Raw genomic sequence first — 18,992 nt, 5'->3', positions numbered from 1 at the left:
AGGGGAGGTTATTGTTTGCAGAAATCCTCATGTGAATCGGTTCCTAATTTATCTTTGAAGTGAAGCCAACATGAGTGGGGAAGTTGTGTTTTGCACTGAGTGTTCTGATTGAAAAAGATGTTCGTGTGTTGTAGCCGTCAGGGGTATTCCAGTTACAGGTGTTAGACATCCCTCATACTCGTTTAAGCAGAATAAATGAGAACTTGTCACCCAGTGCCATTGGCTGGATCCATGGCTTCAAGTGATGTTGCCAGAATCCTGTTTCTCTCCTTCCTCCTGCCTCTTTCCTTTTCTCTTCCTTCTCCTTTTCTCATCCTCAGTCTGGCTCTCCAGTATGTGGTGGCCTTGAGTAATCCCTGAAGGCAGGGCCATCTTAATATCAACTACCCTCCTGAAAAGGGACAGACCCCTGAAAGGAAAAGATTTCTTTTACCAGAACAAGGAAGAAAGCAGAATGAGGAAAAACAACTGTCTAGTATACGTGTGTCCCAGAAAAAATTTTCCACGGTGTCCACCAAGTTGAGTGTCGTGGGTCCCCTGGGCTGGTGGTAGTTGATGGGTGTCTTTGGGGACCAGCTCTGAGTATGGAAACAGAATATGTCCTATTTTCTCTGACAGGTAATAATTATATTAGAGGCTTCATCTGGGCATATGATTGTGGCTAGAACACCGGTCTTACCTATAGAGGATGGTATGTAGTATTGAGACAGGAGGGAAGGGGGCAGGGCACAACCATTAAATGAATGCACAATGGAGGACAGGACAAACTGGTTAGAACCAAGATGGCAGAAGGTTTGACTTCCAGTAGACCTTGAGCCTCATGGCTCACCCGTGGGTGCCATGACAGTTCCTAGGCTGACCATGAAAGGTCAAAAAGTGGGTGGGGGGGGCCCATTTCCTGGAAACCCCTGCCTGTTCCCCAGAATAGTTGGAATAATCCTTCTACTTGTTAGTCTATGAAATTACCTGGCCCATAAAACCTAACGATCCTGCACCTGGTGTTTGCTCTCTCTCTTGCCTTCTGAGATGGTCCGCAGTCTGTCTGTGGAGAGTGTATGTACTTTTACTTTAAACTAAACACCCTACACCTTTCAGCCTCTCTCCCTCTCACCTTTTGAGATGGCCCACATTCTGCCTACGGAGTGTGTCTCCTAAGCCACTCTCCCTTCTGAGTGAGATGGACACACTCTGTCTATGGAGTGTGTCTCTCTCTAAATTTACTGTGCCTCGCTCTTGAATTCTTTCCCGTGTGAGGCAGGAACCTATTCTCTGGCAACAGCGTGAAGACCAGCCCCCTTACTAATGTGCTTAAGGAACCTTCATATGTGTAAGTGTTTTTCAAGTGTTCTTTTAAATTAACTCTTTTTAAAAATTGAAGTATAGTTGATTGACAATGTTGTGTTAGTTTCTGGGGCACAGCATAGTGATTCAGTCATATATATATATGCTCTTTTTCATATTCTTTTTCATTATAGGTTATTACAAGATATTTTTATTTTTATTTTTTTAGTTCTATTTATGTTTAGTATTTGTTTGCTGCTTTAGTAAATAAACTACATTTGCTTAAAAAAATTCACGTAACTGCTCATCAGTCATCCAAATGTTCAGTGTACCCATGAAATGGAAAACATTTATTACACAATTTAATTACAATTCTAAGAAATAAACATGCATATTAGATGGGGTTCAGTTTGAAGATGCTAATATTCATCCTTGCTCTTGTTCCTTTCTTCCCTGATTTTCATTCTGTGCTGCTTCTTGATTCCTGAGGAGCCAGGTAGCAAAGAGATGTGGTTTTTCACAGAGGGTCACTCCCTGGCAGGGCTTGGCTGCTGCCCGCCTAGTCTACGCCTCTGTCTCTCTCCTCCCTTCCTCCCCTCCCATCTCCTCGGCCCTACAGAGCCTAAGGAATTCATTTTGAAGACTCTTGAAGTAGAGGGGCAAACTGTGGTTAAGAGTTGGAAATGTTTAATTCACTGTCCTGATATCTAGTTCTGAGTTACTTACCAGAGATACAGCTGATCCTATCAGGGAGGAATTATTATCACAGGATCAAAAAAACCATGACTCCGTATTTTACTTTCTTTTGGGGGCATCAGCACTGATTTATCTTTGGTTTATAGCTCGATATCACTGGGAGATTGTCCTGGTTTGTGTGAAATGTCAAAAACACAGCTCCCCATCTATAAAATCCCATGTGAATTCAGCTCAGGCTGTTTGTCTCAGGGTCACCCGCTGCACGATGGGTCTTTGGCGAAGTGTCATCGTGGAGTGTGTGTGATGTACGTTCAAGGGTTGTATCTTCCATGTTTGTCCTGGTGACTGACGCCAGGCTTCTCCTGTGAAGCTGTGTTGATCGTGCGATGCATCTGCTGATGCTTGTCATTCTCCTCCTCACTTTCGAATTCTCCTGCAGCACGTGCATAGCTGGTGCCCTTGAGGACTTAGAAACCAAACTTAAGATTTCTTTGTTCTTTTTTCTACCTTTTTGGAGGCGATGGTGACTGAAAGCTGGTGTTACTTGCCTGAGACACGAAAGATCTGGGCCACCCTGAAATATATCTGATAACACAAGCTTCCAAATGTTGTAAAGTGGATCCCATTTGTTGAGTGAATTGCCTTATTCTATTATAAATCTTATTTGGATCTAGTTTTATTCTTACAAGTGATAAGAATGCTAAGCTTATGCAGTTAACTACTTCACATATGATGGTGACTTTTACATAAGAGAACGTGTACGTTTTCAGCCCCGAACAGAGTGGGCAGTGTAGCCAAGTGGAGGCCTGACCTTTTTGGCTACTGCAAAATATGTTCTCTGGCCTTTGTGTCTAGGACACAAAGTGAGTGTCCAGGACAGTTGTACCGCTGAGGGTGTCTGCTTTTGTTCATCCTCCTCTTGATGCTCCATCAGCATTATCCCCAACCAGGCAGGCAACGTTCTGTTGCAGCGGAGAAGGGTGCTATCTTAGGGCTGTTAATTTGCGGCAGTCTCTGCCCTTTATTTCAGTTTTACTTTGTGGATATTGACAAAGAGTGGATCTCGGTGATTTTTAACTGAAGAGTAGGCCCAGTTAGTCTGAAATGTTGAAGTCTGGCAACTTTCATCTCCATCTGCACAAGCCCTTTTCGGCCAAATCTGGTTTAAGTCTATGATGGCAAGCAACTGTGTAATAACTGCTTTGCAGTGGCCGTATCAGAAGTGGCTAGGCTTCTTTCTTTGGTTGCGGTGCCTGAACCTCTATCTCCACCTTGGAAATACATGCAGGTACATACAGAGAGTAAGGAAACCAGAGCACATGAAAGCTATACGATACACAGTGGGATGAGAGCATCCTTTGAACCTCACACTCCCTGTACCTGTGTGAAGTCATCATCATCACCCACAGTTTGTTGTTTAACTTCTCTGATATCTTCTCTGCAGATACATGCATTTATTTCTGCACGTACATGCACACGCACACACATGCACATGCACACAAGTTTTAATAAAAATCACTGTTAGTTACTTCGCTACATTTTGCAGCAATATAAATCTTTTCCAAAAGCTTAATGATACCGTCTCACAGTATGGATGTGTGATAATTTATTAAATCACTCCCTTACAAGTGGATGCCTCAGTGGTTATTAATGTTTTGCTGTTACATGTCTGTCATAAACACTCTTGTATGTATGCTACCCGCACTTGTGTCAGTACAAGCATAGAATGTATTTCTCAGAGTAGAACTGCTGGATTCAGTGAATGTGCATCTTACATTCTGCTAAACATTACCAAGTTTCCCATCAGAGAGCTTTCCCCACTGACACTGGATGAGACGATTTACATCCCCGAGCCCTCACCAACACCCAGCATTTTAAAAATCCTTTTATTTTTGCTGTTCTTATAGGTGTAATGGAACTGTTTTCTTTTATTCAGTTTTGCTGTCTTAACACTGACTGGTTGTTTTGGATTCTCTATTTTCTGAAATTACTTGTTCATGTCCTTTCTTCACTTATCTTTTAGGCTCTTACTTTTTCTAAATGCTTATTTGTAAGTATTCTTTTGACAAATTAAAGTATTAATAGACATACAAAAGAGTGTCCAGATGAAAATTATACCAGTTGATGAGTCTTCAAGTTAAAATGAACACACCTGTGTAACCACCACTCATGCCCACTCATCTTTTCACCTGAGAATCCCTTCTCCCACCCATCTCCCGGTGGCTACTCCCTGCCCCAGAGGTAACCACTGCCCTGAATTCTACCACCAGACGTTGCTTTGTCTGTTTTTGAACAATATGCAAACAGAATAATAAATTATCTGTCCAATGAATGTTTTTTTGTTTGCCTCCCTTTCCTCCTTATTATTTGTTGAGATTCATACACGTAGTTGCAAGTAGCAATAATTCGTTTATTGTCACTGTTGTGTAGTATTCCATTGGATAAATATACCACTGATGTACCCATACTACTGTTGACCCTGTGGGTTGTTTCCTGAGTCTTGCACCAGTGGCTGTCTGGGCAGTCACTCCTTCGGTTTCACCTCCCTTACTCTCCAGCGTGTGGAATATGGGGTAAGGGTTTGGGAGTGGATGCTGCGGCTAACCCACTAACTGGCTGTTGCACATAAGCCGTCACTGTTGGGGCTTTTGATGAGTCTACTCTTGAGTTACAGAAAACTCTGAGCTCTGCATGAGATTTGATTCATGTATGTTATCAACTCGCAGCATATTCCCTCTGTGTCATGTGAATTTTAATGTATTTGGTAGATACACTTTAAATTTGGGGTTTGAGGTTAGCCATTTCCTAGTTTCTTTGATCATTATATTCTTTCTGTAGTTTTCCATGCTTCTTGTTGCTTTGGTGGGTTTTATTGAGGAGAATGGTAAGGAGGGTGAGGAGAAAAGGCCTTTATTCTACCATGTTTAACTTTTATTCTCTGAGTGATAATGTTAATGATTTTTTAATGACTTTGATTCAGCCCAAATGAATAACTATTTATTCAGCACCATTTCTTGAAGTCAAGTGTTTGAAGTCCTGTTCAGTGTAATCCTCTTCCTCACAGTATGTTCTGTTTTTTAAATAAGTTCCTTTAGCACCTCTTTGAACCAAAGGCATCAGGGTGGGTGGTATGGTAAGGGCCATCTTAGCCACCTGACAGGGCGGCGACAGCTACGCCATTGCTTGCTCTAGCTGCCCATGGCGTTAGCTTTCAGTTCTGGTATGAATTCATTATTGCATGTTAAAATAAAAACCAGACAGCCTTTTTAGGATTTAGAGATTTCTCCAGCATTGACTGCTCAATAAGCATTTATTGAGCACCAACTGTGTGCTGGTGCTTTCATAGGCCCAGGGGACAGGGAGTTGAATACTACATAACTAACCTCTGACTTCAGGTTTTCATAGGCTGGTTGGAGAAGACACAAGGTTCGTTTCTGTGTGGTGACAGGTGAGGGCAGCAGGGGCTTTGGGAGCCAGAGGAGAAACACTGAGCTAAGCCAGAAATAATGGACGGAGAATGAGCTTTCAGGGTTCAAATTCCCAGCCACTCTGTTCAGAACAGAAGGCTAAGGAAGACAAACTGTGAGGGTTCTGTTTTATAAAATTCACCCCATCTCTCTCTGTTCCATAAATGCTTTAATTACAAGATGAAAGTACCAGCCTTCTGGGATTAAGGGCTAGTTAGGGCTTTTAGAGGCATACTTTCATCATATCGTTGGGCTGTATCCCCAGCTCCTCACAAGGGTGTGTGGCACGTAGTAGATGTTCGGGAAGCTTTTGCTGATTGAATGAAAGAGTGATGGGGATGCTCAGGCTACTCTCGTTGGCCTGGACAGGGAGGGTTGCAGGACAGGGGCTGAGTGAGGTCTGAGGACCCCTGGTCAGGCCCGCCACCCAAAGGCAATAGGCGACTTTCTCAAGAGCTGTGCTGGCATCACAGTGACCACAGCACAGGGAGGAGTAAAATTATACATGAGGGAGATTGTTAGAAATGTGCAGCTGACGTTCAGCGGGAAGCTGGCTCCTACCCTTAGTTCTGAAGAGTGAGGTCTTTGGAATGAATGTAGCAACAAGTGAGGGTGGATCATTTACTCCACTGAAGGAAGTCCATAAACATTCATCAAAGTTGGGTAACTGTGCTTCTGTTGCAGGGAAATGGGGTGAGAGGATGGTCCAGGTCTTAGGTGGGTCCCCGGGACAGGCTGCCAAGTGATGGTCCTTGACTTCTTGCAGGAAAGAATTCAAGAGCGAGCTAAAGCAGAGTGAAAGTGAGAGAGAGAGAGTTCAAGGCTGTTCTTAATCTTCCCATAGTCCTAGGTCTTTGTCGTTTGCAGATGCTCTAAGTTCTCCTTAAGAGAGTGGGCATTCCAGAGGGTGCTTTCTCTGTGATGCCCTATGCAGTGCTGGCTGCCTCTCTGTTTGCTCAGGGAATGGTTACCCAGTCACACATCAGGGTATGTTGAACTCTAGTCCTATCTGCTTCTCCCTGAAGACTGTTCTCTAAAGTTTGGAGCTACGGGAAGGTTTCATTTCAGTCAGTCAGTCAGTCAGTCAGTCAGTCAATCAATCAATCAATCAATCAAGCTGAGTGCTTTCATGTGATCAGGCTCTGATGCAGGCTTGTGAGAGACACCAGGGAACAAAGCAGAAAAGCCCAAGGCCTTTGTCATGCTTACATTCTAACGGGTGGAGGGGGCAGATGGTGCACAGTGTTCTACCACACAATGGTGTATGCACTCCAGATAAAGGAATTGTAGCTCAAGGTACGGGGTTGGGTAGGGGGGAGGCAGCAATATTAAGTAGGGTGGCCAGGACAGGCCTATGAGGTGAGCTCTGAGCAGACACCTGAAGGTGATATGGGAGTGGGCCAGTTGGATGCTGGGGTAAGGATGTTCTAGGTATAACTGAGCAGAACCCTACTGGAGCCTTCCCCGGGGGCAGATCCCTTGCCCATGTCCTCTGCTTCAGCTCCTTTCTGAAGTACCCAGTTAATAGTATCTGTTTTTTTTTTTTTCCCCTAGAGGGGGAGGTAATTAGGTTTATTTATTTATTTAGTGGAGGTGCTGGGGATTGAACCCAGGACTTCATGCATGCTAGGCATGCATTCTACCACTGAGCTATACCCTCCCCCATAATAGTATCTGATGCACATTTCCTGAGTTGTTTTACAGATGTAAAAAAAGCCCCTCACCAAATGGAAGATGTTAACTACTTGATGATCATGAGCACCTGGCCCCCAGACCTACTGGCCTCTCAGGATTAATGATGTTAACCCCGTGACCCCTCCCTCTTACTTCACCATCAACCAATCAGAGAATTGTGCACGAGCTTATCACATACCCAGGGACACCGGTCTCACACCTGGCGTTTAGAAATACCTTGTTGAAACCCTTTTGGGGAGTTTGGGGGTTTAAAGCACAAGCCACCTGTCCTGGTATGGGTGCCTTTACAATAAGCTGCCCTTTGCTTCACCACAACCGGAAGTTGGTTGATTGGCTGTGCTATGCACGTGCTCAGCTACGCATGCGCACAGGCGAGCAGACCCGAATTTGGTTGGGTAACGCAGGCAGAGGTCGGAGCTAGAGCCCTGGCTGGCAGGTATGTGACTGGCTTTGGGGAGGTCAGTGAGTGGGTGTGGCTGTAGGGGGGAGGTCAGCACGTGGGGCTCATCCATCACAAGGACCTAGGTCTACTGGGAGTGTGACAGGTAGACCCGCGCTGGCTACATGTCGAGAGTGGGGAGGCAGAGGGTTGGTTAGGCGGATGTGGGGGGTGGGATCCATGCAAGACGCTTTGGGAGTTGTTTCCTGTTGTTATAAACCAGAATTCAAGTGCGTCTTTCGTTGCAAAGTTGCCCAGGTCACCATCACAGGATGCTGCCCTCCCCGTAGCAGTAGCTCAAGAGCTGTGTTTTCTAACCTTTCCATTCCCGCTCTTGCTGTGGGTCACAGGTTATTGTGGGTGTGGGATGGGGGAGGGGCTGTATAGCCACTTCTTGGTCATGAGAAAGAGAAACTCATGATCATCCCTGAGGTCTTGGCCAAGGCTTCCCTGTCCACAGACAGACCCGGAGGCTTGGGTGGACAGTGCCCACAGCCTTTCTGGGCTGATGAAGAGCTCTCATAGGATGGTGCAGCTTTTTGTAATTTGCTGAGCCAGATGTGACAGTAGGAAGCGTCGAGGCCACTGTATATGCAGCACAATGAATTTTCAGCAGGCGTTTTGCTGGGAACTGTGTTTATGGAGATGAAACAACTGTCCTTTCCATTAGGCTGCTCAGGGCTACATCTGAAGTCCCACCCTCAAGCCTGCCGGGTCGGCCACGTCCCCAGAGGGGCCAGGCAGGTGAGTGAGGCCAGCTGGGTCCAATGCTGTGGGAAAGGCGGTTCCCAAGAACACGCCCCATCCAGACGCCGCTGGAAGGAAGGGGCGGCCCAGCATCGGCGGACTTCTCGTTTTCAAGAGAAGACAAAAATTCAGGTGTTCCGTTTTTCCCCCTAATTTGTTAAGTCTCTTTACTTAAAAATGTGGGTAGCCAGTTCTGATCTTTGAAAAACACTGTATAGGTCAAACTGTTATTGAACCAAAGTTGGGTCCACTCGCCCTCGTGCAGTTAAGCCAGACTTGATACTGGGTTGTGGTGAAGGAAAACTCAACGTCAATTGTAAAGGCGCCAATACAAGGAGGACCCGTAGCTCTTGCTCTAAAACCTCGCACTCCCTGAAAGGTTTCAGCCAAGTACTTTTAAAGGCCAGGTGAGGGAGGGGGCGTTGCAGGGTGTGTTATCAGCTCAGGCACAATCTTCTGATTGGTATCAGCTTGGTGTCACACGGGTTAACATCATCCATCCTTAGAAGCCAGTAGGTCTGGGGGCCACGTGCTCATGGTCATCAAGTAGTTAACATCTTCCATTTGGTGGGGGGCTTTTTTCCCCCCACATCTGTTAAACAACTCAGCAAATGTGCATCAGGTGCTTTTCTCGGTATTTCAGAGAGGAGCTAAAGCAGAGGATATGGGGGAGAGGTCTGCCAGGGGAGGGCGCCCATTGGGTCCTGCTCGGTTACAAAACAAGAGCTTTGGAATTTCATCCTCAGGTAGCTTTTTAGCAAATTGTGGTCCAGACAGATAAAATATAAAGCTGCTACTGCACTGCAGCCGAAGGTGAGTAGTTTAACGGGCTAAGCAGTTTTGTTGATTTGTTTTTCTCCCTCTTTTCCTTCAGTGATGAGCGAATTCAACATCCTATTCCTCGTTTCTGTAGTACGTTATATTCTTGTTTGAGTGGGAGAAAGTCTACCAGCTGTTGGAGGTAGTCGAAGTGAGTCAGAACGTTAATCAGTTCATTTTGACTCCTCAGCTCCACCCGTTCTGCCGCCGAGATTGGAGCCAGCATGACGAAGGGGGATGATGGAGAGATGGGTTGGCAAGTTAGTGACGTGGCTGTGGGTGAGGTGGTTGCTAGGCATCGGAGTGACAGAGGTGGTCTAATTAAAGTGGGATTGATTTATTAATGGAGCTTTCCTGGGCACATGATTTAGCAACTTGGAGCTGTTACGGGGCCTGGGGTGTTGCTAAAGAGTGCTAAGGCTGAAGATAATTATTGCCTGACTTCGGTGAGAATGACAGATGGGTCCTCATTGTTGGATAAATTTCGCCCGCAGTTGAAATGGCGTAGTTCTTTGTTCCATCCTTGAGGGGCGCTCGGCCTTGACCCACTGTTGCTTTGCTGGCTCCTGACCTCCCTGTGTATTTCCAGGGCACTCTGTCTGCACCTCCCCAACGCTCCCTCCAAGCCTGCTGCTTACTCAGCTGCGTGATTTGCATGTGGCTTTGCCTTGACAATGGGTTGCCTGGGTCCCCTCCGTTTTCCAGCTGTCCTTCTGTTTGAATTGAAGTTTCCAGCTGAAGTGATTTCTGGCTTGAGTGGGACTTAGTTAAAGACAGTCTGGTCTTTAACCAGGCCTGTGTAAATATTTATTTAAGACTTCTGTTGTATGTGTGCTTCTGGGAGTGTAGCTGTCATTACCCCCTTGACATGTAAATGAATGTAGAGTGTAGGACAAGCAAAAAGCCCGGGAGGCCCGAGGTCCCTTAGATGGGGAGTGACGTTTTGCTTGTGTGCCTGGCTTGCCCGCCCCCACCGTGCTTCTGAGAACTCCTCGGGGCATTTGCAGGCTGCTCATGTAGGTGATTTGGCCTAGAGAGATGGATTTCAGAAACGGAGGCATAATATAGACATGTATGTATTAGGCATTGGCTGTTAGCCAGAAGCTTTCAGGAGCTCACAATGCGGCCTGCATTTTGTCTTGAAAACTGGGGAGTTGCTCCCAAAACCTATGGCCGTGAGGAGGACCCTTTAGTGTACCTTCGATTCCCCACACAAGCTTAGCCTTTTCCATCGCAGTGAGGAAGCCACCTTATAAGTAAATGATGGATGTCAGTGTCTCCCTTCTGTTAAGGACTCTAGGTGAACCTGGAGCCCTCGTGCTCACCTTTAACTTGGTACATGGGGAATAGAACAACAGGCCTGTTCCACTTGTGCTCTAAGTCATGCATCCACTGGGCAGGCTTAGCTCACACAAGCAGGGTTTTCCAGAATAATTCTGAGAGTATTTGAAACCAGGGACCTTGACACCCATGGAGTTAGGGAAACCCTGCCTTTCAGTGGCCATCCCACCATCTCCTTTGTTGAATCCAACAAAGAGTCTCTGAGACAAGGTTGCTTGCGGTTCTTAATAAAATCACGTGGGCATCTACTTCTTTGAAATCAGTAGCCCACTCTTTCAATGCCTGGTATTAACAAATAACTTGATTAAAACAGTTTAAAGTAATGCTTTACTGCTTAGAAAGCAGGAGGTGTTCTGTGATGGCCAGTGCAGTGCTTTTGCAGCTGTTGTTGGAAAGCAGGTTCTGGTCTCATTGAAGAAAGAATTTAGAAATGAGACTCAGAGGTCAAAGCAAAGCAAGGATTTATTAAGCAATAGATAGTATGCTCTCAAGGGAAGAGCAGGCAGATCAGGTGGGCAGTTGCCCCAAGTTTCTTTGGCAAGCTGGTTATATGGGGGAGTAAAAGTCAATGGGCAGAATATTCATTGGTGGGGAAGAGTTTGGGGTTGTCTTTCCTGGTCTTCATCCCAGCTTCACCTTTCTGAGGGGAGCAGGGAGTTTTTGTCCTTGTTTAGTCTTGATGAGAAACTCAGATGAGGAAGTCAGATGTGAAAGGTTACATTTGGATGCTGGAGATTCCTGTCTTGTCCTGCCTTTCTTTGCTTGCCTTCAGGACACTTGACAACCCAAAACGTGTGATTTCCTAACGGTCTGGAGGTTCCTGCTTCTCTGTGTCTGCCCAAGGACCCCCACTGTTTGCAAGATGTATGGTTTCCTGCCGTTTGGCCGATTCCCTGCTTTCTCTGCTCACACCTAACTACTTGCCTGCTCCAGCACCGCTGCCCCATGCATTCTGTGCTGCCCAGTCCAGACAGTGCAGGTGGAGACGGAGCACGAGGTCCGGCCCCAGCAGCTCTTTATCTGTGACACATATTGAGTATCTGTGTAAGCTTAGTTAATAGGAGTTAACAAGTTTTCTGTTACTGCCAAAAAAGTATCCACAAAAAGCACACAGTTAAGATATCCTACAAAACTGTAAAGGGAAAAACCAGATACTCGTTTCAGTTTGTTGCTATGAAATTTTATTAAGCTTAATTCACAGTTACTGAGCCCTCATTGTGTGCCAGGCTTGGTGTCTTAGAGGGCATCTCAGTGCTCAGGGTGAACTGGCGAGGGGTCTGCTGCCTTTTTTGCACATGCCCAGCCAGCCTGTGAGTTGAGTTCTTTGGGAAGGTCCGGTGCCCCTTTGCACACCTGTGTTGCCTGGTAATGCTGCAGGGGTCCCTGCATGGCTGGCACTGCCCTCCTCCCTGGGCCAGTCAGAGCTACAGCAAGGATGACCGGAGCAGCTCATGTCACCAGCACAGAAGGCCAGGTGTGTCATGATGGCACTCACCTCACACAGCCCGAGCACCTGAGTGTGGCTGAGGCTCAGGAAAGGCTTGGAAACTTTGGGAAACCAGTGGTTCTCTCTTGTCCCAGTGCTGTGTTTACTCCCATGCTTGTCTCTACTCCTCTGTCTGTGTAGCAAATGATGGCCAACCCTCTGTCCAGGGTTTCCGAGTTTCAGTACCAAGTTTCCAGGTTTCAGTACCAAGTTTCCAATTCCAAGCATAAATTGATCAATGTAACGCTCAGTCTCAATTCTTAATTCACAGAAAATGAAATATGCTTGGGTCCCACTGGGTCAGATGACCCCCTTATGGTTGGCGGCAAGGGTACAAGGCATAGTGGGGCTATCTGGGGCCCATTCCTGGACCTTATGGGTAAGGCAGAGAGCAGCTCCCAGAGAAGGGACATGTGCTGAGCTGGGTGAGAGTCCAAACAGGTAGTGGCCTCCGTGCCTGTGTCCACGCCTCTCTTCCTCTGTGAGTGAGCACTTGAAACACTGGTGCCCAGAACAGTCCTGGCTGACCCACTAGGTTGGGTTTCATTCTCTATTGGTGAGTGGACATAAGCTGGTTAAATATGGCTTTCATGTGAAAATCTGCCTTTAGAAAGTCAAACTGAGAACCATCTTTGAAGCTGGACGTTGCTTTGGCACAGAACAGATCACAGAATTAGGCAAGAGTGCTACCCAATTGACTTGCCCTCTGAAAGATAGATTTTTTTTAAATGAATGTTTCATTTGATAAACTCGGTCTTCATGTCTTTTTCGTTTTTAATGGGGGGAAGGTAATTTAGGTTTGTTTATTTATTATTTAAACAGACGTACTGGGAATTGAACCGAGGACATTGTGCACGCTAGGCATGCACTCTACCCCTGAGCTATACCCTCCTCCCCTGAAAGATTTTTGAATATGGATGAAATATGTTTTAATTATAATTGTGGCATCTGCTTTTGTAAACATCTGTCATTTAATCTAAGATGATTTGTTACTGTTTTTCTAAATAGTTTTATTGAAGTCTACACTGGATTTTAAGCTCTGGTGGTCACGAGAATTTCTGTCCACCTGTGCCAGCAAGGTGTCGGCATGTAGATATTACTCCTAATTACTTTTACGGGAACGGTTTGGATAGTGCACTTTCACTTTCAAAGTTTAATATGGTTTCCGGCTCTCAGGTCCCACTTGCCAAATTCTCAAAGTCTCAGCAGTCATTTGATTGACAACTGCTTAAACATTTTCATTCTCAGGCTGGCCCTTCGGTGCCTCAGAGCACACTGGGGAGGGAGGTTGGTGGAGATGGAGGCTGGGATCTATTCACGTCACTCTTTTTTCAATTCCCAGATTTGACAAGTACAGTTAATCTTTAATTTGATTCTCTTGGAACGTTTCCATTGATGTTTTAAAGGGCCATATCAAATATCTGAATAATCTCACAAATGAGAGAAAATATCCATGGGGTCTAAAAATATTCTGAATAATATTTTCTTTCTTTTTAGCTGTCTCCGTTATGAGGTACAGCGCCTCTGCTTTTGGGTTTGCAGTAAGTAACTGGAAATGTACTTTTATGAAGTCTTGCACGTTTCTCCCCAAGCCCACAGACCTCACACTGGCCTCTTAGTTAAGAGGGTGGTTAGCAGATGACAGGCATGACAAACATACCTTCTATAGAAGTAGCTTCTACAAACAACCAGAATTTAATAGACATGAACTGCCGGAACACTGTGTGATTCTCAAGAACAGATCTGGGCAACCATGTTTTCTGTAGCTGGTTAAGAGGATGGTCTTCTAGGGTCTTAGCCGTTTTCTCCCCCTTGGGGTTGTGGATTGGAAAATGGGCACACTCTGGAGCGAGGTGCTTGCTGGTGTGGGTTAAGATCGGGGCTCCTGGCGCTAGGATTGGGTGGTCGATAGCCAGGCTAGGGGTAACCTTGCTTCTGAGCCTGCTTTCTAATGGGCACTGGTTAGAGAAAATGGGTCTCAGATGCTGAAAACTGGGGTGAAGTCTCCCCACATCCCTTCAAGAGAGTGCTGGTGCTTATAATTTTCCAGAGGAAGAGTGAGGTGTGGTGCTGTGACTCCTAGAGAGAGAGCTCCTTTAAACAGCCCTCCTGTGAAGCTTTAGGGCTTCCTGTACCCAAGGATGTGTGCTCCTGTTCCCAAACCCACTTCTTCCCATTATTGTGAGAATTTAATGCTTTGGGGCTTGCAGATTCTTTTTAGATAAATCTTTTGAAAGGTGTGGACTGTCTCTCCAGAAAAATGCACACATGTACACATACACTCACACAGTCTTTCTCACACATTCCCCCTCCCTCCCTGCCCGGCTGTCTCTCACTCATGCTCCTCTCTTTTCCCTCCTTTCCTCTGTCTCTTTTTCCCCCTCTCTCACACATTCACTTGTGCATTCAAACAAGAGCGCTGAATTTTGTATCCCATTTCAAAGTGTTGGCACACTTTCTGGAGCCCCTGGGTGACCCCACCCTCACCCTTGGACCCCAGTGGAACAATCCCACGAAGAGCCAGAAACACAGAATCCTCACCCTGAGTCTTTTACTTGGGATGTACAGAAAAATACTGAAATGATCTTACCCGCCCTGGGGACCAATTTCACATGTGTCAGAATAGGGTAACTGCCCCCTCCAGAGTGCTGGGAGCCAGGGGCCCTGGGGGCAGAGCCCACCACGCCACACAGTGTGGTTTCTCAGGCTGTAGGAGCAGCAGGAGGGACCCGTGACCCTGGCACCGGCAGGCGTGCTGGGGTGCCCTGGCTCAGAATTCCCAGGACCCACCTTGAGGGTGAAGAGTGGCTGGTGCCGTACTGATGGGAGCCTCTGTCCGCTGAGTAACTCTCTCAGATGTTCAGAATCACAGAACAATTGCCTTGTGTCTTCACAGTTGTGTCCTATTAACTCTGGACAACCACTAATGCCGTGTCTTCTTCTCCTAGTTTGATGCCATCCTTGACGTCCTGTCGTCAGCAATTGTCCTGTGGCGTTACAGCAACGCGGCCGCTGTACACTCTGCCCATAGGGAATACATGTAAGTGGATTTTTATCTCCTTCCAGACTGCAGAACCCTTGCAAATGAATGTTACATAACTAGGCTGTCAGCACAGCTTACCCTGCAACTTTGGTCCCAGTGATGAGAACAAGGTACCTACATGGCCTTTGAGAGTGGCTTGTGTGTTATCAGCCATTGGATAGACCTCTTCGGGGATGGTCGGAGAGATGGGATGTCTCTTTATAGTCTCTCTGTTCCCTCTTCTTGAGTCTGGAGTGAGTATTTAAAAGTTCATTTGTCCGTCCATCCGTCTATTCATCGATCAGCCCACACACCAATCCATTCTTTTTATTTCTTTGTTTAATTGAACTATAGTCGATTCACAACGTTGTGTTAGTTTCTGGTGTACAGTAGAGTGATTCAGCTATACATATATACACTCCTTTTCATATTCTTTCTCACTAGGGGTTACTACAAGATATTGAATATAGTTCCCTGTGCCATACAGTAAGTTCTTGTTGAGTATCTATTTTATATATAATACTTTGCATCTGCTAATTCCAAATTTATAATTTATCCCTCACCTCCCCTCTTCCCCTTTGGTAACCATACATTTGTTTTCTGTATCTGTGAGTCTGTTTCTGTTTTACAAATAAGTTCATTTGTGTAATTTTTTAGATTCCACATATAAGTGATATCACATGGTATTTTTCTTTCTCTTTCTGGCTTTACTTAGTATGATAATCTCTAGGTCATTCATGTTGCTGCAAATAGCATTTTATTTTTTATGGCTGAGTAGTCACACACACACACACACACTCACACCCCCACACACACCCACCCACACCCACACACACACACACACACACACACCTCTCCCACATCTTCTTTATCCGGTCACCTGCCAATGAACATTTAGGTTGCTTCCATGTCTTGGCTATTGTCAGTTGTGCTGCTGTGAACACCACCAGTCCATTCTTGCTCCCATCCTCTTTTTCCTTGTGTTACCGGAATCTTTGTTCCCTTGACTTTTCACGCTTTTGCTTTTTAAGTAAGATGAGTTCTTTGCTGTAATTTACAGAAGACCTTCTAAATTATTCGACTTGTCCTCTGTCCCTCCCTGTATTAGAGGGTACTGGTCGCCCCAGTCTCCACATCCTGTGCCGATAATACTGTCTTGGAGGTACTTGAGTTTGTGACCGTAAAACGTGTCTTTTTCAATTGCCATTTCTTTAGTCTCTTTGAAATTCCCAGGATGATAACAGCGTAGGTTCCAGAGTCAAATTTGTTGGCTTTGAATCTCAGCTCCACAATTTGTTAGCTCTGTGACCCTGGGAAACTATTCTGACTGCTTTACGCCTTGTTTCTTCACCTGAAAAGAAGGAGAAATAACAGTACCTCCTCACAGGATTATTGTGACTATTATGTGAGAGAGATACATCATATATCATGATGATTATAATATAATATTTTGTTATACACATTAACTTAGAACAGTGTTTGGCATATAGTTCACTACTATCATTATTAATTATTAAGCGAGCTCTCCTGGGACTGAGCTGTGTATGGTCATTAGGGCAAGAGTTTTACTCCACCTTTGCAGTGTTTGGACTGTTGAATACAAATAAGTAAGTCCCTGTGGTTTGTGGTGGTGCCTAGACAGAAGATACTCTTGATAGAGATGCTGTATCATACTCAAACGTACAAATGTTAGGTGCCTGAGGTTGCATGTGCCAAATGGAGAACTTTTGAAAGATGATGCTGTAACTGGTTGGAGAATGAGAACAAAATTTAGTTTCATTACTGGCTTCATATAGGGCACTGAAACTTCTCTTAAGCATTAAATAGTTATTTTAATGTGCATTGGATGTTTTTAAAATTTTTATTTTCTATTTCTAATGGAGGTAATGGGGATTGAACCCAGGACCTCAAGCGTGCTAAGCAGGCGAGCTATACCCCCAAGCCCTGCACTGGATCTTTTAACAAATATAATTCAAGTATCGAATCTGTGTTATCACAGGTATATTGTTTAGGATAAGGTTAATTTTTGAAAAAGCGAGTCAATTTATTTGTTGAAAAAATTAGGAAACAATAGTAGTAAACTGGTTTTGTGAAATTTCAAATGATGGTCTTGTAATGATCAAAGTTGAATTAACACTGGTCTAGCTGAAGGCGCAGCTCATGCGCCAGGGTGCTGCTGGCTGGTATTTGAGGAATATAGTGAGAATAGTCTGGAGGGTATAGTGCAGAGATTGGCTCAGCCTGCAAGAACTAGTTAGTCCCTGTCCTGTCAGAAGAACATCTATTCTATCATTCTGTAGGCGCCCTATCCAATATGGCACCCCCTAGCGGCTGTCTTTGCGTTCACACGTGGCTAGTTCTAACTAAGGTGTTGTATGAAGTCCGCACCAGATTCCAAAAGCATGATAAGAAAAAAGAAAATAAGCATTTTATTAATAATTAAAAAACAATATGGATTACATGTTGAGATAAGAATATTTTGGATATATTGGGTTAAACAAACTTAAAATTAACTTTGCTTCTGTTTACATTTTTAATGTGGCTTTTAGAAATTTAAAATGACATGTGGCTTATGTTTCTCTTGGGCCTTGCTCTCAAAAGAGAAAGCTCTCCCCTCTGCCTTTCTTGTTTTAGAGCTAATAATCCAGAATTTGATTTGCAATTTTAGAAGGAATTGAGTTCAGTGTTTCTCAATTTCTCTCTTCTAATTTGCTTTTTTTATCTGATTTCCTTTATGCTAAAATGAGCCTCTTACATATTAGTCACAAAGCCACAAATTATTGTGGCTTTTCTGTAGTGTTGGGATCTCTGTGAGCATTCACCAGGTGGCCTGGAGTTTTTCCAAAATTAAGACTGATGACAAGGGGGTGGTGTATAGCTCAGTGGTAGAGTGTGTGCTTAGCATGCATGAGGTCCTGAGTTCAATCCCCAGTATCTCCATTAAAAATAAATAAATTAAAAAATAAACCTAGTTATCCCCCCTGAAAACAAAACAACAACAATAAAAAGAATGATGACAAGAAATGGCGTTGGTTTCACTGTTTTGCATAATCCCCAAATAAGTACCATTGAAAAAGTATGCCTGTATTAATATCCTAAGCAAAAACTCAGAGTTGCTTCGATAATTCCCAGGTAACAGTTCACATGATGATGCCAATGAATTTATTTGGAGATTCTTAATCTAGGGATTAAAACGACACTCACAATCCTCTGTATTGTTGGCTTCATTTAAAGGTTTCATCACTGGCTCATCCCGTGGAAATTAAAAATTCATGAAATCACTGCCAGCTGAGAAACTGATGTTTGCATATTAATGAGCATGAATGAATTATGAGAAGCAGAGCCAGAAAAGCCATTGGTTTTCAGTTAGTTGCTGGAGAAATAATATTTGAGAGAATGGGGAAATAGCTACCAAGTGCTTAGTTGACTCTTCTCATTTTCCCTACTTTGACTCTAAGCTTCAGAGTGAATCTTGAGCTTGGACTTGACAATGCAAAGAGGGTGGGAACCCTCCTCAGCCTTGCTGCCTGGTGGCTGTGTGTGCTGACTGTGGGTGTGATGGGTGTTTGATGCTCAGAGGAAGAGTGTGCCTTCAGCACCACCACAGAGCAGAGAGTTTTGTTTTATACTTTTTTTTTTTAAATGCAGGGGGGAGATAATTAGATTTGTTTATTTATTTATTTGGTTTTTCAGTGGAGGTACTGGGGATTGAACCCAGGACCTCGTGCATGCTAAGCATGCGCTCTACCACTGAGCTGTACCCTCCCCTGCTACACTTTTTTTTTATTGTGGCAAAAAAAGTGCATAACATTATATTTACCATCTTAGACATCTTAAGTGTATAGTTCAGTAGTGTGACTTATATTCACTGTTGTTGTTGTTAACAGATTTCCAGAACTTTTTCAGCTTGTAAACTGAGACTCTACACTCATTAAACAACTCCCTGTTTCCCTCTCCTCCGAGCCCTTGATAACCGCCATTCTACCTTCTGTTTCTGTG

The 18,992-nt window shown here is 44.7% G+C and overlaps 1 protein-coding gene across 8 annotated transcripts in view; it reads left to right on the top strand.

The window, feature by feature from the left end:
* TMEM163 (transmembrane protein 163) overlaps window positions 1-18,992 on the top strand; it is a 214,754-nt gene that overhangs the window by 116,904 nt on the left and 78,858 nt on the right. For all 8 annotated transcript variants that reach the window (XR_012506973.1, XM_074363557.1, XM_074363553.1 and 5 more), the window contains 2 exons: window positions 13,469-13,512; window positions 14,920-15,011. Coding sequence is in view for 7 of the 8 variants with exons in the window: in XM_074363557.1 (XP_074219658.1) it covers window positions 13,469-13,512; window positions 14,920-15,011 (136 nt within the window). In the remaining variant the exon portion in view is untranslated. The remainder of the gene's footprint in view (window positions 1-13,468; window positions 13,513-14,919; window positions 15,012-18,992) is intronic.

The sequence above is a fragment of the Camelus bactrianus genome, chromosome 5 (assembly GCF_048773025.1).
Source record: "Camelus bactrianus isolate YW-2024 breed Bactrian camel chromosome 5, ASM4877302v1, whole genome shotgun sequence".
Taxonomy (NCBI): Eukaryota; Metazoa; Chordata; class Mammalia; order Artiodactyla; family Camelidae; genus Camelus; species Camelus bactrianus.
This window is presented reverse-complemented; position numbering and strand designations above follow the sequence as displayed.